The sequence below is a fragment of the Schistosoma mansoni genome, chromosome 3 (assembly GCF_000237925.1).
Source record: "Schistosoma mansoni strain Puerto Rico chromosome 3, complete genome".
NCBI lineage: Eukaryota > Metazoa > Platyhelminthes > Trematoda > Strigeidida > Schistosomatidae > Schistosoma > Schistosoma mansoni.
Genome location: NC_031497.1, coordinates 15,213,433 through 15,236,890, shown reverse-complemented (window position 1 = coordinate 15,236,890; position 23,458 = coordinate 15,213,433). Strand labels below are relative to the sequence as shown.

The window sequence follows — 23,458 nt, the reverse complement described above, 5'->3', positions numbered from 1 at the left end:
TTTTATAAGTTTGGCAACCATTTAAAATATTCGGTGTATCACTCTAACATGTTTAGCTTATAGAAGCTGTTTGATGAATCGATTTAATGAAAAATATAAGCAGTGCATCCGGGGATGAAACAGAACAAGAACCTTTATGTAGCACAAGTTTGAAGAAGAGTGGCTTTGTCTATGTTCGTATTAATACCCCTTCGCAGTTAAAAGATGTATATGAAATTGGTCCAGTTCTGGGTGAAGGTACATTCGGCATTGTTTATCATGCTTTGAGAAAAACCGATGGTATGAAATGTGCAATTAAGAAAGTAAGTGCGGCAAGAAGCCGATATTCTTGTTTGCCGTATTTTGTATGTATACATATGTTTTTGATTATTTGTAAGTCATTGCTTATCTGTTTCGCACCAAAACCTAACTTGCGATTCCATCTGACTTCTGAAAAGTATGTACGTAATGCTTATATATGGAAATATGGTGTAGCAAGTCACTAATCACGCAATTGTAAAGCATACCAGTCAACAATTATCCTGAAATAGATATGACCATATGAAGCCACACATACGTTCGTATAATCTGGGATTTCTTTCATTAGTCATTGAAGGGTTCACGTTCGCGTGATAAAAAAGTCAGTTTGTTCCAAATACTTGTTTTCTACGCCTATGACACATTTTTTATTCAGTGGAATATTACCATTTATATAGACTTACACAAAAAATTTCTATTAACTTGAAACTTCGAGCAAATTATATCTTTTATTTCAATATGTAGCGTTGTTACGTTTCTATATCGATTTATAAATCAACGCCAAAACATATATGAATAAATCAATTACCCCAACACAAAGCACATCATCTAAATACGTCATTGATTCAAATGTACAATACTACTGAACCTATAAACATTAATTGTTTGGTTTTTATTTCATGTTTACGAATGATTGCTCATAAAAATAAATTTTCGTGTAGTAAAGCTGGACATGATATGTAAAAACCAACAGTTAATAAAAAGAAACGCTGTAGTATGAAGATCTTTTACTATATGATGTCAAACTAATTTTCTTTTCAGAAAGACTTGAGAGTTTTTGTCAACGATCTTTTAGATACCAATTGAATTTTGCATAAACCGCTCGTCTTTTGCTTGAGCACGGCTAGTCCTATGTGAATCAGGATAAAATTTAAACCTTTCTTCACAGAGCGATCGGAAAACTCGCTCCAAATGGCTACCATTTTCCAAATTATCACCAGTTTGGTGACTCGTTTGTTTTATACCACTTAAGCAAGTGAGATAATAAAAAAATTAATAAGTTTCAGCCTTTTGCACACAATTGAGGCCAATTTCCATCAAACGTGAACTGTGTGACCATCACTGTGACACCACCACAAACGTTTTACTATTAGTAAGATTATCTGGGAAAGGACATGTATTACAGGCTTGACATAAACTTACATCACTTAATATAAATTATTATGGAGTTTTATTGTGGTAAAGCTGGCTTTCTGACTAATTGTAAGGAGAAGTTTTTCAAATTTCGGCGACTTTGGACGTTAAGTTGCATCATTCGATCACTAGTGGCTCATAAAGTTGCTACGCATTTATCTTATTTTTCAATCCGGCATGTTTCCCTGATTTGTCTCTGAAAGACTATCTTGGGGAATAAATGTTATCTAACTAGATAGTTTCAGAACTTTTTAGCACAGTATTTTGATTTTATCTAACGCAACTTGCACTTGACCAGCAGTATTATGATCTATAAACTTTCAAATAAAAATATTTTCTTAACCAGCAACTTGCTTAGTTGAAAGCGATTTTGCAATTTATAGTATACATTAGTGTAAGAGCCAGTGTCTTATCCCCAGTATATGAAAACTTTTCGTTTATTTTGTTTTGTTTTATCGAGACTGAATAAAATAGTCTATGATATATGTGTAATGAAATCTAATAAAGAAGATTTGTTAACTGCTAGCTCCTCTTTTAAACATTAAACAAACTACTACTAGCGGAATGTACATATTATTGACTAGTTTAACTGAGCTTGTGTTACAGTAACATAGAATGGTCTATTAATGAAGATTCTTAAAAATGGACAACCAATGCATTATAGACTTCTGCCAATATTTTTGTAAAGCTTAAACAGCTAAGAAAATGCACTAAAACTTGACCGGAGACTTTAAGTGAAGTGATTGAAGGTCGTTCCCAACAGTGCCGACAGTCTCACTCTTGTTCTTCTTCCAGATCTTGAATTCCAATATTCCTTTGTGTAAACGTTTCCATTTCGTCTCTTTAAACCCTACTATTGATACATAATCTTCTTCACTGTCGTTGCTACTACGTTTTTTATTCCTCTTTTGCTTTGTATATTTTTGACGTCATCTGGTGCTAATGACTGACGGGGACTCAAGTCAACATGCATCTATGCCAGGCATAGTTAGTGACTGACTCAACCCCAAATGCGCTGGTACGGCCAAGAATAGGGAGAGTCCGCTCTCCCTCTAGAAATGTTCTCACATGATCACGCGTATATAGCCTCTGCCAGGGAAGTCCTACTCACTGCCTTCTCGTGGTGGGGGTGTTGTTTACGAAATTGAGAGGACGAAAAGCGAATGTCCGGCGCTTTAAACAGGTTGGTCGATACGGAAATTCCACCTAGGGGGAGTTGGAAAACCCTGATTCCAAACCAATGGTGTACATGGGCTCCAGTATCCTAAGGGAACAAATGGCGTATGAACCAACTGTTAGTCACCGGCTACCATGGGACTTCATCTCCTGACGTTGCTCCACTGCCTTGTGGATCAGACCCTCAGGTCAAAGGCTCGGTGTGTGATCCCCTAAGAAAACCACCTGCTTCAGTTTGGGCATCTGGGCAGTATCATAGCCCACACACAAATCAAATGACTTGTGTGGTGCATGTGTATTCGGTGCCCCTTTGTACCAATATTTACGTGTTTAAATGAATAAATAAATAGACTGATTCAACATCATACATCATCAAATACTCTTCCATTGTTAGGTAACTTCACTTTTTTGGTACACAGTAATATTATTAGTCATGATTACTACTCACGATTTGCTTCAGTTATTTGTTAACTAAATATGTAAAACTTGTGAAAGTTGGTTATTACGTTTATAATTTAGATTTCAGAATGATCAACACATCACTAATTTATGTGGGAATGTGTCTTTATTCAATTAAATATTCCTGTTTAACAGTAATTCGGTATTTTATATCTGATTTGCAAGTATAATTAATTTATTTCCAGCTTAGTGTGCACATGTGTGCTTTAACCTATATTAAGTATGATGTTAGGTTTACCTAAAATAAAGCTCATAACTTTGGTCATTTGCTCCATTTGTTTGATTATGAATATAATCGCTTGCTATGGCTACGCATATAACTGACCTAATTATTATGTAGTGTTTTTTCTATACACTATATCAATGAGAAATCGTTTTGAACAAACTTGTCATGTGATAGTTATTTGGAGTTTGTTTGCTTAGTGTGTTCTTACAACTTCAGTCAACCAGTTATATTTAGCGCGGAACCTGGTTAATCTCCATTAGTTCAAGATACTTAGTAAATTTGAAATTAATTTTGTTTATGAGTAAAAATAGGTCAAATACTGTATATTATGCCGGAATTTCATCAGTTACGAAACAGTTTTATTCATTCGACTCACTTCAACAAGATAAATATTGAAAAGTGAAAAGCACGCTAGACATCTATCTAGTCATAGTATAGAACTCTTCAACAGACCACATCCACTACCTTTATTTAAGTCACTTTGTGGTATAAATCATCTTTGTGATAAATAATCTCCCCGATCCTTCTTAAATTCATAAAAATCTATTCTATCAAAAGATCGACCTTCGAAATTACATACGTAATCGCTTTTTCATATACTGTCATCCATCAATTACTGTATTACTCTACTACTATTTTTATTAAAACTGAGTCCATCTTTATGGAAAATATCAATGAAAATTGTAGAGTTTTGTAATCACTAAATAAATAGAGCTTTTTAGCCCAATATTCATAAAACTATTTCAAGTCTCTCACACAGATTAATTTGTGAGTAGTGTAATAATCAAAATTTATCTCTTTTTATTTCTTAATTTCAGATGGTTTTTTAAAAAAAACAATTCTTTAATATGTCACACCATGTAAATTAAAACAACATAATATAAGCAAACAATATTGTTTCCAATTAAATCATCATTCTTTACTTTCTAATATACAGTAATATTTCTGTGCATATGTGAAATACTAAATCAACCAACGCACTTTATGAGTTTATGAAATAAATAAATTACATAACTGATCATAATAAGTATAAAGTAATAGTAAAATGGCAGGTGTGGTAGTAATGATAACAATAATAAATAACATGAGCAAATATTTTGGCAGTGGGATTTGAATTAAACTTTTATATGAAATGAATGGGTGGTTAATCAGTTTAACTATGTCAGCGGTTAGACAGAGATGTATAAGAAGTAAATAAAGGAAGAGAAAAAAGGGTAGACAGCATTGATAAGACTGTCCGTCAACTTTTCTTTGGCCGAACAAATGACAGAGGTACAATAAACTTCTTTAGAATGGAAAAATTATGGGTTGGTGGCTCGAATCTCTATAGCTTCTGCATCCTGCTAGATATGAGATCTAATGTCATTGGGAGAAATTGAAGGTGTTCGATTAGTTACTTCAAGTCATGTGTGTCAAGCTAGCAACAGCTGACGAATAACATAACTGAGAAATATGTGTGACCTCATTCCTATTACCACTTACTACCATCAGGTAGTAACAACTTTATTCAAAAACAAACCGTCACATTCCTATAGAAACAATATCGTTTGTTTGTTAAAGTAAAATTAGCTTCATATCTTTGATGCAATATCTTCAATTCCCTTTTTTATTGTCATTGTAGATTTCACGCATAAACTCTTTCTCTGCAAGTGAACGTGCTCGTTTAGATCGTGAAATATCAATATTAAGACATGTTAAACATCCTGGAATTATAAAGCTATTATCTGTTGCTGAATCACCAAAAACTATATTCCTCATTACTGAATTATGTGAAGGCAATTCATTAGATCATTGTATGAAACAATTACCAGAAAATACTGGGCTACAAGAATATATTGTAGTGGCTATTGTAAAGCAAATAGCTTCAGCTTTATCCTATTTGCATAATCGAGGTATTGTACATAGAGATTTAAAACCTGGAAATATTATGTTATTAAACAAAGTAGAATTAGATTTTCGTGCTATACCTCCGGTGAACTCTAAGTCAAATTTTAAATATTCATTGGACAATAGAATAACTTCTTTCGATTCTCTAATTAAACATCAAAAACCTAAAATTGAACACATTGAACTGCATAATGACTCGTGTTTCAATCACAGCGATACACGATCAGCAATAACAACGACAACAACAATAACGACTGAAACAACATGCTCATCTGTATTTCCTGGAAATAAATCAGTGAATTCAAGGACAAAACCACTGCCTGGTTGTTCTAGACATGATTCTGCATTATTAGAATGTAATACAAAAACAAATCATAGTTCAAACATCCAACCTAGAATCCCATCACTTCAACTTGATGACAATCATTGTATAAATGTTGAAGAGAAATATCCACCTGAAGAATTACAAACAAAATTAATTGATTTTGGCTTAGCTATAGAAGTACGTAAAAATGAAGAAGTATTAGCTAATCCATGTGGTACGTTATTGTACATGGCACCGGAAGTATTGAATGGACGATCATATACACGTCAATGTGATTTATGGAGTTTAGGTATCATTGTATTCATATTGTTAACAAATCAAACACCATTCAATTCACAAAATGAAAAACAGTTAATGAATGAATTAAATCAATCTAATATACAAAAGACAATAGAAAAATTAGGCAATTATGTAACATCATTATGTAAAGAATGCTTAATACGCTTATTAACTATTGATCCAGCTTATCGTTTAACCGCTAATCAACTTCTAATTGATCCATGGTTATCATTTTACCCAGTGTATAATTCAAATGAATTAGTGAATAATAATTTAAATGCATCCCAAAAAGATTTGAAATATGAACAAATGAATTTATCAACAATTCATTCATTTAATAATTTTCCTGGAAATTCTATCACACCATCTTCTTGTAGTAGTAGCAATAGTAATACTCATAAGTGTATTTCTAGACCATCATCATTTTCTCAATTCAAAACAACTGATACATATTCTACAACGAATGTACTTGAATTAATGAAACAATACCATAAAGAATTGAATAACTGTAAACAAGATGTTGAAAAGGTGAATCAATGAGGATATCTATATAATTCACATCATAAATTTCAATTGATTAATAAAAATGTAATGATTATCATTAAAGGTTATTGCGTTCCTTATTATTATTAGTCTATTTGAATATTGTTTAATGGATAGAAAACTTTTTTAAAAGTTTAATTTTAGTGAATCTACTTTCAATGTTCAATGAATATTTATTTCTATGAAATTGATCAAATGTAAATGATTTGTAATATAAAACTATCTTTCAACTAATTAAGTCATATTTGTTGTAACTTTTCAATTTGTTTTTAGATTTATTAAAAATTGATTTGTATATAATTTGCATTATCATGAAGAAAATTTCAAGGTTCTCTTTTCAAATTTGTTTGTTTGTTGGTTTTTTTATAAGTTTTCTTGAAATCAGAATGATGTTTGTAAGTAAAGATGGATAGTGGCTAGCAGTGGAATCCAGGATGCGCGTTTCGTCCTATTTGGGACTCGTCAGCTGGATGTACCTGTATCTCAGAGTTGATGTTCACTCTGGGACTCGAACCCAGTACCCTCGCTTCAAACGTCATCGCGTTATCCACTCAGCTACTGAGTCCTGATAGCCACTTGCTTGTGCGGTGGGGTGAAGTTTAAATTCACTTAGTACTGTTTGTTTGAATCTTCCCATTGATGTTTTAGGACTACAACTGGTCAGTCTCTAATTGGCATATATGCATACTGTGCGTATTGCCTCGATATAGCCTTAATTCACAAGGATTGTAATCAAAGATGGATAGGGGCTAGCAGTGGAATGATGTTTGTAGTAGAATATAAATAATTACTTATTCACTTCAAAGAGCTACTCTTTAGTTGCTTGTTGCTTAAATACGATCGTATTTATTATTTGGAAAAATGTATATGTACAATCATTAAAATCATTTTTAAATAAAGAAATCATAAAATATAAGTAGATTAATAAAAGCTAAAATATATGAAAATGTCAGTTGGAATCTTTCATAAAATTCTTAAACATCATTTTACTTTTTAACTGTAATCTATCAATATGTCATCACCTGCTTCAGTAAACATAATATAAAGTATATATGCATCCTAATTTTTTTTTAAATAATTAATAATATTACTGTATTTAAGCTGTGAGTAACTGATGCATGTCTTTGAGATAAATAAAGTCTTTGTGTTATCCTGTTACTATAGTTGTGTTTGTTTTGTTTTTTACTGGAATAGTCTTTAGGATGTGTATATTTTGATGAGTAAGATAGCGTCGTAAAATGAATTCACTCAGGCTCTTATTTTGTATTATCATTTATAACATTCATAAACGTCAAATGTTGCTGTTATTTATAGCTTTTAGCCGCTTATATGTTTATCTTTCTTTTTTAGACAAGCTCAGTTTTTCATTAATCGATTAATCTGTCTTTATAGATTGAAAATATTTATTTTTAGGTGATAAAGAAACTTTTGTAGTTTAAATTAATACCTATGGTGAAAGAGTTTAAAAGCATCACTAGTGCTTACCTGAGCTATAAGACTAATTTTATTTTCAAAGCTTTCAGTTAGTGAACATTAAAGTTTTATTAAAAATCTAGTACACTGGACAGCCAATTTGTTCTAATGTAGGACCCCTAGGTTCAATCCCCGTAGCAGGCTCGTGTATATACACTGCTCAGAAGTCCCAAACCGAGACGAAACAACTGTTCAGTGCTACCTGGTTTCTAATGGTAATTCAACTTAAATCAATCTATAATGAATACAACCCACTATTCAAACCAATCTCTAAAGAATCTTCCTAAATAAAATACGAAATGAACTACAGAATAAATTATTATCATTATTAGTTTTTGCTTCGAATTGATGTTTATCAATGTTGAATTGGTTTGTACAGGACTAATAGCTTAACTATACAATATTTATAATATGGAATTATAATTATTGTAGTATACCACTTATGTTTCTTGTATTGATTATTTAGTCACCATAGTGAATAAAGAAAATTAGTATTTTTTGTTCACTATGAAGTTATTAATGAATTACTTGATTGAGTTATCTGTAAATATTATTGATGAAATTATTATAGTTGGTTTTTTCTTAAACGACTATTTCCTTATCTGTAATTTCTATCATGTCATTCGAGAAAAAAAATAGATCGGAAGCTTTCAATTACACATTTCTTTAGCTCATCCAAATATAAATAGTTATATTTAACTAATTAAAACTGCAAACAAAATATCTAACTAGAGTGGATAGTTTATATCTTATAGAACACCATTTGTTATTTGCAATATTTCAAAAGTATATCCACAACAATATTTATGGTAACATTCAAAAATTCACCATGCAGCCTAATAATTTACTTCTGTAGTCTATGTAGCAAAGCAAAATATTGTCTCTAAAATTCAAATAAAAGCAATCGAGAACAGTATGTAATATTATTAATTTAGAAGAATTAATAAATTCTAAAAGTGACTGTTTACTACTCCCAAAAACGTTTAGTCTTTTTATATAGTAAGTTGGACGAAATCTTTTCTTAATATTAGAAAAAAAAGACTAGGCGGGTTTAGAAGTAAAACTGACGATAAATAACAGTTAATATGACTATTATTACAGAATCTCCGGTGGTAATAACTCTACAGCTTATTAGAACAAATAGCGGAAGTTTAGGATTAAACCACTATAACACAAGATAAACACTAATTTTTCTCACTATTTAACAAGCTCATTAAAAAATACAACAATTACATGATGGATACATGAGAAATGATTTGACGTCACTCACATATGGGTGTTACGTTTAGTCTGTTATTATTATTATTATTATCTGATTGTTCGATTTATAAACTATTTAGGTTAAACAGTTATATATAAAGAAGGACTATCCTTAAGCCTAAAATCATTTCAATAACTACCTACTCTTAATAGATACTGAGATGTTTTAGCTGAAACTAATTAGTACTTGCATGCAGTTAATAACTATGATCCAATATTTTTAGCTTTAAAAATTGTTTTCATTCTCGTCCTCTTTTTAATTGTACTTTGAATAAATGCACATTTTTGAAATTTGAATGGCACACTAAAATAATAAGTTGGGTATCAAGTATAAGTCACTCATTGTATCATTATATTCATCATTTATAATTGTTTATAAATACTTACTAAATTCAAATAGAACTGTGTCACTTAAAGAAATCGAATTTTCTGACAACTTTCATCAAAATTATTTATAGGCTTAATAGAATCTGGTACAAATTGGTAACAATCCAAATTGCAATATCTCAAATGAGTATAGCTAAAATAAAAATGACAAAGATTAAACCGAATAATTTTGATGAATTATACGAATGCTTGTGAAAACCAAACAATGAATGTACATTAGCAAGGGTTCACATCTTCATGTCTCCTATATACGGAACTGACATTCATCAGTCTCCACTTGAATATCTGAATCCTGAAGAGATGCCTCGATATTGCTTCCCAATTATAATAGTATAATCTGTCCGACCTGATGAAAATTCACGGCTTCATCAATTAGCGTACTATTTCAACAGATTATCCTATTCTAAAAACTTGAGCGTAACACACATCATGATTCCGTTAAACAAAAGTAATGGTTCTAAGGTATTCATGAACAAAAGTACTAGGATCATACTTGAGTTTTCATTAATCTCATATGCATGTCTATCAGAAAGCTAAAGTGAATTGTAAGTAAACTTTCTTGTGTAAATAGATTTAATCAGATGATGAATTTGCATGACATGGATGGACATTTTCACAAAATTATTTTTTATTCAATATTGACGGTCCTGCCACTTATCTATTTTGAATTCTTTCGAAAGATAAACTTATATTTTACGTAAGATATTGAAACTATATAAATTGAGTGTAGTGACCTGCTTTTCTCCACGAGAACACGATTGGTATAATGGAAACAATTATTATTATTATAACAAGTTGTACTAGTGATTGTTCTACTGTACTCGTTTTGTTTAGCTGTATCAAAATCACTTTTCGTTCGGTCACCCGCCTCGTCCGTTCGAACTTTCTTACGCTCTGCCCTTGTTGCCTGTACTCGTTGGCACGTCTCGGTATTCTTTCGATACCACGAGATCGCCAATAAATATACTTTATCTGGACCAGTTACAACCTTCTGGTTTACGAGCTATCAAAGGAACCAAGTCGTTTTCGGGCGCCTAATCTTATTGTAGTGGTGATCATAGTCAATCGAGACTCGACGCCATCTACATGAGTATCATCATAAATATTTTTAATTATGTAAATTTCCAGTCGGTTTTTTCGTTCACAAAATTCACACTTAAATACTAAAAATTTCAACGTGACTTATTCACTCCATATCCAGAGTTTAATTCTGAAAAATTAAAGTATAAATTAATTGTTTTTACCTTATTTAAAATGAATTATAATAGTTTGTATTTAGCTTAAATTATAGTTCAATACACTAATATATTAAAACACTAGATTCCTAACCAATTATAGGACTCCATTTGGTTTTCGACAACGGAAATAGACAATAAAAACATAAGGTAAACTCTAGGGTTTTTTACAGAACAAAAAATAGAGAATGTTTATAGGATTTCAGGAAACTTTGTAGTTTGAAAAGACTTTTAAATATGATCTCAAAACTAGCAACATATTTGACATTTAACAAATTCGGTTAAAAGAGAACGTAGTTGATTGTTTTCTGAACTTTTCTGACGATTTTCCAGAGCTTTAAAATGAAGTTTTGTTTTCTGAAAAATAAATATGTCTTGAAAATAAATGTCCATATCTTTATATTGTGCTCACATATATTTATTTATCTACGGGACTCTAAAAGTGCTTGAGCAATGTACAAATGATTATCTATCAAGAAATGTGTAAAATTCTTCAGTACAGTTATTTAAATTTAAACGTCATCTTTTCTACAAAACAATCGAGTAAATAGTCAGTTCAAGTGAAACATAAAATCAGTTATACAAATTAAAACATTCTTGTTCAGTCGTATTTTTCGTTGTAATTTAAATGTACATCTCACTCAAACTTCAAATATTATGAACAGTGGTTTGTCAATGCAGTCATATAAATGAGCAACGGATTTATTGTCAGTGTTATTTTTTGATAACGATTTAATTATTATGGAATAATGTAGTAGTGACAATGGGTTTATTTAAATATAGAGTGAAAAATTAAACTACTCAAGGTTGAACCTCAAGTAATACATCACCTGTCCTTTAGTTTGTCTATATATATTCTGTTAGTTGATGTTAATAATCACAAAACCTTGTTTTAACACCAACTATTGATCGCTTCCGAACACTTATTACAATTACCGCGTGCTAGTGCTGAAACTTTTGAACTCACAACAAGATTGACAAAAGCCACCTAGAACAAGGGATCGGTTTGTATAGCAAATAGATTTTTTGAATATTTTAATGATTATCAAGTGAAACACTGAGTAGATATCCAACAGAAAAATTCTTCGACATATTCTCGAACATTCAGTCTCTTGAACTGTAAAGGTTTTGTTGATTTGAATGGAAATTGCATATGGAATTGATATGAATGTTGTGGGTATGGACTAGTAAGGTGCTGTTTCACTCATTTTAAGTGTTATTTCCCAATCGAAACCTCAACCCCACGATCGAGTGACGCTTCAAATCCAGCAAACTAAAATGCAAGATTACGAAATAAAATGAAATACAATTCAAACTTTAACTTGTGGGATACCCATAGTATTTGGTGAGTTCCTGTACAGTCACAGGATGGTGTTTCCCTAATGGAATGTATAGATATGTTTGTAACACTATACCATAACATAAGTGACAGTTGTAGGTGTGTTGAAATTACTGTGTCAGTGAGAGCGAAGAACAATAAAATATGAAAATTGTTGCAATAAGACGAACAATCAATAAATATACTAGAATTGGGAATATATGTCGCAAGTATTAAGAAAATCACAATGGTAAACAAACTAGATACTGTCAGCTTATGCCAATGGTCAAGAATATTCTCAAATGTTATTAAAAACGAAACGGGTTATTGAATATTGGTAAGTAGCATTAAATAACTAACAGAAGGAAGCGTGATGAGAGGAAAATATCGCATGAAGATGAACTCGACTCCCAGTACAATTGACTTTATAATATGTTTGTGCTAATTCTTTGAATATATTTAAATTTACTTCCACTACAGAAACCAAAAAGCAAAATAATAGTTAGGTGGGAACCGATTTTTCTTAAGGTTAAATTAACTCAACAAGTCACACGTTAATAATCAGACCAGACATATGTAATGTTCTTTGAATATCGACCAAAATGCTAACATAATGCTGAAAATAGAAAAAACCTTAGGACCATTTCCTAACATACATTGGTAAAGATGAGTATAACCTGGTCAAGAATCTGGCTTTTCCAGAAAATCAGTCTCTTTGTCATATTGAACTTTGTTACTCAGTTATATACATAGTACTAATTTTGAATGTAGAGAGAGATAAAAATTTTAAAGAATAATGTGATAAAATTATCAGAGGTTCAAAGACTTTGTACATGAACAACAAAAACAAGCAGCAAAGTTCAATTTAGGAGAACAGTTGGAAATCCAATCTAGTAATCAGTTGTTGGCTAGGCTAAATATTTCGAATTCGGAGTGAGAATTAGATAAAACAAAACTGTGATTTCATTTTGAGAAATAGATGTATCTTGTGTAAATTATGAAACAACTAATGGGGTTGATTTCCAGTCACTGAAGATTCCTGATACATTAGTCATTGTAATTACTTTTCCAACATCAGTTAGATTCACGTTTGGCTGGTGATGTTAATCATTTACATTCAGATGTAGAAAAAAAGTCAAGAGAGATATCTAAAGCAACAGATAAAGATTAGCAAATGTTTAATAAATATTTATCCTCAGTTATAATTCATAATCCGATATTATTGTGGTGTTTGAATGAACCAATGATTCACTTGTATTGATGGCTGCTTGATTTTGAATTCGAAATACAGTACATTCGTTCGTGCTCATCAAATACTTCTTGATTAAATTGCGTGATTGCTGAGATAACTAGTTTATACTATAATTTAAATACTTCAAATCATCACATTGGCTTCGCGATGGAGCCTGTGATAGAACAGTTGGATATACTGTAGTGTTTGTTGTTATGTTAAGCCCATATGCCTTATTCTAACTTCTGGACAAGTTAGTTCACCTATCCATCATGAGTCATGTTTTCACCTTGTTAATTATTCACTTATTAACCCTGACCATTTTTATATGAACGTAGGCGTTTGTACACTTCTTATCCTATTTATCACATGTCTGTCATTTATTCTTGTCTGACTATAAATATTGATTAACGCTTGATTAAAGTGAGTTGGCTTCCCCACCATCTCTAATGCTTGTCATTTTTGTTTCGCTCGCTGATATTTACTCATGTGCTTGTAACTTTCTGGCCTGTGTCATTTGTCAATAAAACTGTAGCTGACGCTTCTCTTTGCCTTCTGATTTTATGCACCGTTAAGAATTGTATTATAACGGTTACCGAGGTGAACGATTAGCGAAGTACGGCACTACAATACATTCAGATTTTAATGCTTTTGTGGATTACATGGAGAGGTTCAAAATCTGGGCTGTGACCAAGGAAAATATTGTGGCTTATTTCCTTATGTTCGTCAGAAAAGAAGCATGCAGCTTATTAAAAACTTCGTCATTTCCAGACAAGCCGATTTCACTCCCCTATGCAACTCTCATGCAACTACAGCTCGACTATGTAAAGTATACATATTTCGAATTCGTTAAGGAAGAAACATTCGATGAAATGACTCGCCAGAACATCAGGATTTCCACTGCTTTACTACGTCGACGCAGTCCAATACGTAATCAAGGTTATCCAGATAACAATTCATTGAGTTGTGAAACAGTTAACGAAGATGAGCTTAAGTTTGGTAAATGCTTGTTCTGTAGCAAGTTTCACCTATACTATTCATTTGTAGTTCGTAATTCTAAATGCTTCAAATGTGGTAAAACTGGACACATTCAGTCAGATTGTAATACCATGGTTCATTTCGCTGAAACTAATGCTAAAGTTTGTGATTGTGATTCTACTAGGATGGATGTTTCTAATGATTACTTATCTTTATCCCAAACTTCGAGTATCAGTATAACGTCACATAGCAGTCCAGAGTTTTATGAAACCCGGAATCATTGTGAGACAAAAGTCTCCAATCAACCAACCTCTTATCAGATTTCTCGTGTTATTGTACCAGATATGGTTTGTCATAATGATTCATATATTTCTGATGAAATTTCTTACAACTCTGAGAATAATATGTTGAATGAGTCAAATCATGATCAAAAACCAGATTCAGTTTTGCTAGATGCTGATTTTTCTAATGATCATGTTTGCTCAGATATGGAGTTTGCACAGACAGAGAATTCAAATCAAGTCCAAGATTATCCTGATGAGTATGAGGTAGATGATTGTTTTCCATTCGATTGTTTCGCAGGTGAATCTAGCCTAGATGAATCACATGTGTTAATTACACATGTCAATGCATATCTTTCTGTGTATTCTAATATGAATCACAAAAAGAATATGTATCATAATTTTTATGTAAGCCAATTTCACATGATGGAAAGCCTCAAATTACGTGTCAGTGTGTATTCCCAAATACTCACATATAATAATCGGAATGTGAGATATTAGAAAATAATGCAAATTGCGAACGTCAAATTGGTAATAAGAATGCGATGGAAGGACCCAATATTATTTCGTAGGGAGGATAGTGTTGGAAAGTCTATGGTGCAAACTCTAGATGTCAGTGGTTTCACTACACAACCAACATGATGATTGTATACAACTCCAGAAATCAGGTGAGTCTGCTCCAATTTCGGTCGTTAATTCTAATACTAACGAGCGCATTCTAGATAATACAGAGTATACATCCAATACACTATGGGACGGATGCAAGATGAACCGAAGAAGAAGTACAACCGATTACAGACAGTTACACTCAATTTGAGCCGTGGAGGATGTGGTGTTTGAATGAACCAATGACTCACTTGTATTGATGACTGCTTGATTTTGAATTCGAAATACAGTACGTTCGTTCGTGCTCATCTAATACTACTTGATTAAATTGCGTGATTGCTGAGATAACTAGTTTATACTATAATTCAAATACTCTTAAACATCACAACAACTAGAAATCTATATCTTTCGTTTTGAACACCAATGTACGAAAATCCGCATATTCCGAAGGGAGTCAAGCTAGCCTTTTTAGTAATGCCACTTGTAGTCACAGAAGTTTAGTCGTACACATTAATCAGATTGATTTTTGTGAAAAACTGTCATGCTTTTCAAGTTTTTATCAGGTGAGGATTTCGTATTGAGTCACCGATGATCACCACTTGAATGTTATTTATTGTCCTGTCTTTTTTAGGGACCATGAACAATGTAAATCCTCACCAGCTATTTCAACGCCGGATAACTCTTAAATCTATCATATTATCGTACTTGTTTTTAAACACTCAGGAGCTAGTCGGCACGCCCTTGGGAATGCAGGCGGTATCCTAGTTGCAATGTGATGTGCATCTGTGCTGGTTGCTTACAGTTATTTCGGTCGTGTTTTGTTCATACCACCTGTCGTGTATCACTTGGAAGCATGGATCGATTATAGGATTAATCGTCACCAAGCACAGCCAAATGATAAAGAAATGAATTTGTTCAATTAGATGATTTAATATTTCCGTCTACTAACCCCTACTTGCATGAATGTGTGGCGACCTACTCTCCATGATGAGAACGCGATTGATGTAATGGAAACAATGATTATTACAACCAATTGTAACACTGAGTGTTTTACTGTATTGTTTGTGTAACTGTATCGAAAGCACTTTTCGTTCCGTTGTCCATCTTTTTCGAGCGAACTCTTACGCTCTGCCATTTTGCCTGTACTCTTTGGCACGTCTCGGTATTCTTTCAATACCACGAGATAAATATACCTTATCTGGACCTTCTGGTTTTCAGCATATCGAGGGATCCAAGTCGTTATCCGGCGCGTAATCTTATTGTTGCGGTGATCATAGTCAATCGCAACTCGACGCCATCTGCAATGGAACGAGCAGGTTATGGTATAATAGTAGATTTATGCATCAACAGGTCTAAAGTAGCGAGAGTTCACCTAATTAGTCTTCACATGCCCACGTCAAGGTAAATGTACCGAAACAGCCAACTCGCACCTAGCGTTATTTTTCGGGATGAAACTGAAACCGCTCTAACCTATTGATGAAGTCAGACAAAAAGCGTTTCATGAGAAAGACTTCATTTAACTTTTGCTGGTCAATGATCACTGTCATACGTTATAGCTGTTCTCTAGCTGAGGCGTGTTGAAAATCGACATTGTACAGTGACTGATCCAACCTTTTTTAACCACTCATTTCCCCTCCCTTTAAAATGCCTTTTTTCAGAATCATAAGGCCTTGAAACTAGATGTACTTACCAGTTAAATTACTGTGGCAGTTCCTTCATTATTTCGAGGACCTGAGCTCGTCATTTTATGCTCTTGGAAGTCAGCTTATGAAAAGCAGAGCCAAGCTGGGATGTTCTTGGATGGAATGGGGTTAGTGAGAAGGTGGATGTGTGAGAGTCTTGATGGTGACACGTCTGGTCACTTAAATGTCACTGAGGTTTGGCCAAAATCATTTGGCAGTCGTGTCACGAAGTACCGTAGTGTCCGCTGATCATCTTCAAGGTCAGGAAAAACGAACGTGTTTAATACAAAACTAAATAGTTCTGTAAAATGTGACAACGATACATTACATATGAAGTCTGTGCTTCATTTTCAAACCTTCCATCAATTGTCTTTAACATCCTTCACGATTATTACAATTCTTTGCTCCTTTCTATTTCCCTTGCCGGTTTCCTCAGTCCAGTCGATATAAGTAGCATGCACCACAGTAGTACCTGGATACCACGAAAGGGTTACCCATGTTATGTACTAACCGTGGACTGCGACTTTGATGTTAGTTTGTTGGTTGCACTATTAAGGTCTAACTCGAGTAGGCCCTTATTCACTCGATGCTGACCGTATACGTTGGTGATCTATATATCTATGTATGAGATGAAAACCTGGGAACACAAAATATTAACATGATATATTAGAAAACAATTGTTTAATGTAAAAAGGAGGAAGTGGCTCACAATTTGTTCCTTTTTGCATAAGAATACTTCAAGGCTGACCACAAATATTTCAATTAACTAGTTCGTCACACCGTATCTTCATTATCTTATTGGTCCTCGGAGAAAATAGTAGTGTGTCTGCAGGCGAAAGTGGTCAATTGCCTCAAGGAATGTAGCTTATTTAAACTGAAACCTATTTTATTCTTTTACAGATATTTGAACTGCACCTATTTAAAAAGGACAATGATATTTTTCCTCGCTGAGTAAATTCTATTGTTTTGATCTTTAAGAACGTATCAGGACAACTGTTTATACTTTGATTGAATTTTGTTCAGTCAGAAAATTAGATTAGAGTATCACTTTCGGTTTCTAAAGCAGTTTATCATCGGTACTTTAGAGTACTTTGTTTTTTCTATCGTGTCTGTTAGTACTTTGGTCCTAACTATTTACAGTTTTCCACTTTTTTGGTCAAAGATCACTTTTTCTACAGGTATTATTGTGCCTAGTTCTTTTCTTTAAAAAAAGACCTCAAATGACTGAAAAGTATAATGAAAGCAATTGCTAGATTCCAGGCTGTCGATATCCCGTTGACAGCGGCATGCAGTGCGACGAGTGCAAAGGCTGATACCACGGAGTCTGCACAAATCTAACGCCTGCGGCTTTTAAACGTTTCAGTAAGAATGGTTGCGTTTGGCTCCGTCAACAGTGCTGTCTGGATGCAAACAGCTTGTTAACCGAGGCCATATCAATGGTCAATGCTGCGAAATAGTGTCTTGGCAAGCGCGGTTGGGACACATCGGACAGAACTCCATCTGTCGACACGCAGCTTGATTTTAGGCAAGCACAGGTGAGTTCCAAAAGTGCTAACTCACATCGTTCAAAGGAGGGAGGACAGCCTACAAAGACGTCTGTCCCAACCAAAAACTCGAGAAAAGAGTTTTCTTCTGTCTCCCGTCTTCAAAATGGTACCCAGCAGGAAACTTCCAGAAGCTGAAATGGAAAGGCTCGGTCGGTTTCCCAGTGCGAAACATGACCCAAACTCCCAAGTCGTCGACAACCCTCTGGAATCCCATAGTATGCCTGACGCGACTGTGGTCACTGCTCCAAACAACGTCGACGATTGGGTACAGGTCGTAAGCAAAGAAAACAAAACGACGTAAAATGGAATCCTGCCCCCATCAAAGTAGTCGAGAAATCGAAGACTGATCACATCGACAGATCAGTTATTTTTCACAGAATCATGGACAGTGAAAGCTCTGAACCGAAAGCTCGTTTTGAACATGATATTGTGCTGATAAAACAGCTACTCAATCAAGTTATGCCCCAAATATCTCTGGAGTCACCTTGCTAAATGTGTATAGACTAGACAGCCTGGCGAATTTTAAGCTTAATCAATCCAGACTGCTTAAAGCAGTATTCAAATCTCCAAATAAACGCGACATAATTTTACAAAATGGACATACATTAAAGGGTTCAGGAGTTTTCCTCCGTAAGGACTTACCGCTGGCGGACAGTGTAAAAAGACGGGAAGCCGAAAAACAACTACCGCTCAGATTAGACGCTGGGGAAAAAGACCTAAAAATTGTAAATTTTCGGGTTTTGAAGCTTCAACAGAGAATGATGCAGAAGCCACTCTTGGTGAAATACGAGGCCACTTAAATAGGCTGGAAGACTAGAAGAACGCCATAGTAACCCTGTCTTCGAAGCAGGTACAAAGCATAAGCCTGAGATTTACCGACCCATTAGCCTAACTAGTGTGGTTGTTAAAATCTTGGAAAAGATTATTCGGAAGGAGCTGTTTAAGTACCTCGATGAAAACCAGATCCTCTCGGAGAAGCAGCATGCTTTGAGAACAGGCTATTCTTGTCTCACTAACTTATTAGTCGCTCGTGAAAGCTGGTGCGATCTTAAGGACCAAAAGTTACCTGTAGACGTAGCCTACATCGACTTCAGCAAAGCTTTCGACAAAGTTCCGCACAACCGGCTGTTATATGAGCTAAGGAATGTCGGGATTGGAGGCAATCTATTGACGTGGATAAACGACTTCCTAGTTGGACGTCAACAAAGAGTAAGGGTGAACTCCAAGTTGTCTAGCTGGGGAACTGTGCTTAGTGGAGTCCCCCAGGGTACAGATTTGGGGCCAGTGTTATTCCTCCTGTACGTAAATGACCTCCCTCGTCTACTATCGTCATCGACCTTGCTCTATGCTGACGATGTCAAGATATAGAGAGCAACACAAAGTAGGGGTGACAGCTTAGAACTTCAAAACGACCTGGAGAAATTGTCTGAATGGTCCCAAACCTGGCAATTTTCCAATAAATACTTCCAAGTGTATTATGATGCATATTGGTCATCAAGGTACATATACATACACGATGAATAACACTTAGTTACCTAATAACCAGACATACAACGACTCAGAAGTCATCGTTAACCAAGAATTAAAGACTACTGCACACTGCCATGCAGTAGCAATACGTAGGGATTTTAGTCATCTCGACGCGAAAACATTTCTGACTTTGTATACAGTGTTCGTGCGTCCTAAACTTGAGTACTGCATACAAGCAGCTAACCCCTGCCTAAAATAAGACAGTGAACTCTTGGAAAGGGTTCAGATAACAGCAACTAAGCTGATTCACGGAATAACGAAGCTCATGTGTGGTACTAGACTGACCAAGCTAAACCTATTCCCGCTGTCATATCGAAGAATCAGAGGCGACTTGATTACAGTTTTCAAATTGCTTAGTGATAAATTAGCACCTGATATGCCCTCATTTTTCTTCTCTCCCAAAACAGAAAATTGACGAGGACACTCCAAAAACGTTCACAAGCCCAGAACGAATTACTTGACTACCGACTTTCCCACCGAATCATCAAAGAGTGGAATTCATTACCTGAGAACGTAGTTGAGGCTCCATCCGCCGACTCTTTCAAAAGAAAGCTGGATCAGCTGAGAGACCATCACTATCAGGACTAACACATGCCATTGATGATGCAACGAATATTCTAGTTTTACAACTGGATACCAGTAGCACCTTCTATGTTTGATCGTTCCCAGTCAGATAGAAATCAGAAGTCAGACGAGAAGAGGCAGGAAAGATATATTTGATTCGTTACCAATATATCGAGGACCTTTTCTATAAGCTGGCTAATGAAACGTAGGAGCTGTGTCCCACGCTGTGTTGAAACGTGATCTGGTACGGATGCATGACCGAAAGCCTTCAGCTAAACAAGTCCACTTAAACAACGTGGTCAGCATCCAATGTCGAACACTTAATGAGCTATTGATTTTGGGGAATTATTTACAGCTACAGATCACTCCCCCCCTAGTGAGGTAGTGATGCCCCTAAGACGTGACCAGCCAGAAGTTTAAACCCAACGAGTTTGTCGTTGGTAAACACTCTTCTGATAGCTTGCTTCGTTTAGCAGCGTCTGGTCGTCTTTCCTTAAACTATGGGACCAAAATGTACAACGTAGCAATAAAGAAATATAGTACAATGAGAATTTCGGTTCCTTGCGAAACTTCGTCGTTCTTTTCCAGCCGTCCTGGAAAAGAGGAAAAATAAAACGTGTGAGTGCATGTCGAAAATACACTCGTACTTGCGTAAGGACACAAGATGAGCGGAAAAAAATAAACTGATACACTTACAAACAGCGTAAAAGCGATCGGAAAAAAGGTTTTCTTTTGGTTTTTTCAATATATAAATATATATATACGCTCAAAAAAATGTTTTGTTTTTTTTTGTTTTTTTTATATAAATAAAAAAAATGAGCATATTAAAAAAAAATTTTATAATAAACTATGAAAGGGTAATTCAAGATAAAGCTTATGTCCTACGTGCAATATTCGTTAAGATGTTCTGGAAATCTTACTCGTCTTCCAGAACGCGTTGTTTTAGGTTTTTCTATCGACGTTGACGAAGTATCAAGTTGTGTGTCGGTTGTCGTGTAGGGTACTACGAGTGTAGTAGCTGTGTCGTTTGCTTGTACCGAAGGAAAATCGACGTAGCTAGGGTTTCCTTCTAGGTACGCAGCTTTGAGTCGATCGATACTGATGCTATCTTTCGTACCGTTCTTATCGACTACATAGTACTTAGGTTCGCGTTGAAGAACTTTGAAGGGTCCTTCGTATGCTGATTCGAGGGGTCGTCGATGTGAGTCTCGACGAACGAAGACGTATGTACTATGTCGTAATTCGGGTTGAACGAAAACATCAGTTGATTGAGGTCGAGTGTGAGCAGGTTTAACTGAACGCATAGCGTTTGTAAGCCTACTCGTGTAAGAGTTTAGATCCATGTTCAATGAAGAAGCTGAAGGATCCACGAATTCTCCTGGGAGTCGGAGTGTCGTTCCCTAAACGAGTTGAGATGCCGTGTATCCAATGTCAGCTTTCACTGCATTGCGGATACCTAGCAAGACGAGTGGAAGAGCGTCTGTCCACTGTGAAACGTTTGAAGCTGATAATGAAGCTTTTAGTTGTCGATGAAAACGTTCTACCAACCCGTTTGCTTGTGGGTGGTAGGCGGTCGTTCGGAAGCGCGTGATTCCTAATAGTGAGGTCAGACAACGGAAAAGTCCAGATTCGAATTGGCGTCCGCGGTCTGTAGTGATTGTGGAAGGGCAGCCGAAATTTGCTACCCATCGTTCGACGAAAGCACGGGCCACGGTTTCAGCAGTAATGTCCTTAATCGGTACTGCTTCTGGCCATCGCGTGAAACGGTCTACGCATGTTAGGAGATATGAGTATCCGTTCGAGCCGGGTAAGGGTCCTACTAAATCTATATGGACGTGGTCGAAACGAGCGTCAGGGGTTTTGAAAGAGCCTAAGGGACATTTGTTATGTCTTATGACCTTAGATTTCTGACAGCTTACACAGGAGCGTGCCCACTCCCTCACGTCTTTATTCATGCCAGGCCAACAAAAGCGTTCGGCTATAAGTTCGATTGTTGCACGAGTACCTGGATGAGAAAGATTGTGCAACGTATTGAAGACGTTGCGGCGATAATGTTTTGGTACAATTGGACGATCCCTACCTGTAGATGTGTCACAGAGTAAGGTTTCCTTACCTGTTCCCATCTGCCTAATACTTAGTTTAAGAGTTGTCGAGGATAACTCATGCTGAAGATCAATGTCTTCTTTTTGAAGCTGAGCGAGTTTAAGAAGGTCGATTCCTTGGAAACTGTTCAAGGAGCTAATTCGAGACAAGGCGTCTGCGACTACATTGTTTGCTCCAGAAATATGTTGTATGTCTGAAGTAAACTGCGAAATGTAGTCGAGTTGTCGAGACTCTCGCGGTGAGTACTTGTCTGAAGATGAATTTAAAGAGAAGGTAAGAGGTTTGTGATCGGTAAAAAGCGTGAATTCTCTTCCTTCGATGGAATGTTGGAAATGCCGTACAGCACAATACATAGCTAGGAGTTCCCTACCGAACGTGCTGTACCTAGATTCCGCGTCTAGCAACCGTCTCGAGAAAAATCCTAAGGGTTGCCACGAGTTGTTAACCCATTGTTGTAAGACTGCTCCGATTGCTGAGTCGGATGCGTCTACGGCGATACTAATGGGCGCTTGACTGTCCTGATGAGCAAGCAAGGTTGCTTTAGCGATGTGTTCCTTAACTGTGGAAAATGCTTTACGGGCTATGTCGTCTAAACTAATTGATTTCGCATTTCCACGAAGCTGATCGGTTAACGGTTTCATTAGGGATGGGCATTTAGGTATGAACCGTCTATAGAAACTTACGAGTCCGTTGAAAGTTCGTAAGTGCTTGATCGTGGTCGGTTCTGGGTAATCCAGAATGGCCGCCACTTTGCTCTTAAGTGGTCGGATGCCTTGGGTATCAATAGTGTGTCCTAAGAAGTCTAAGCAGTTAGTTCCAATTTGGCATTTCTGAATGTTGACAGTAATGTCATGCCTTTGGAGTCGATCGAAAACAATGTCCAGATGCTTGAGATGTGATTCTGTGTCCGGACTTGCTATTAGACAGTCATCAACAT

At 35.3% G+C, this 23,458-nt stretch overlaps 1 protein-coding gene across 1 annotated transcript; it reads left to right on the top strand.

The window, feature by feature from the left end:
* Nucleotides 1-86: 86 nt before the first annotated feature.
* On the top strand, nt 87-13,170 carry Smp_123480 (putative serine/threonine kinase; the record flags this gene model as incomplete). The annotated part of the gene is made up of 4 exons (XM_018799381.1): nt 87-302; nt 4,914-5,250; nt 5,641-6,311; nt 13,078-13,170. The coding sequence occupies 4 exons, from the start codon at nt 87-89 to the stop codon at nt 13,168-13,170; spliced, it is 1,317 nt and encodes a 438-aa protein (XP_018651175.1).
* Between the last annotated feature and the right edge of the window lie 10,288 nt (nt 13,171-23,458).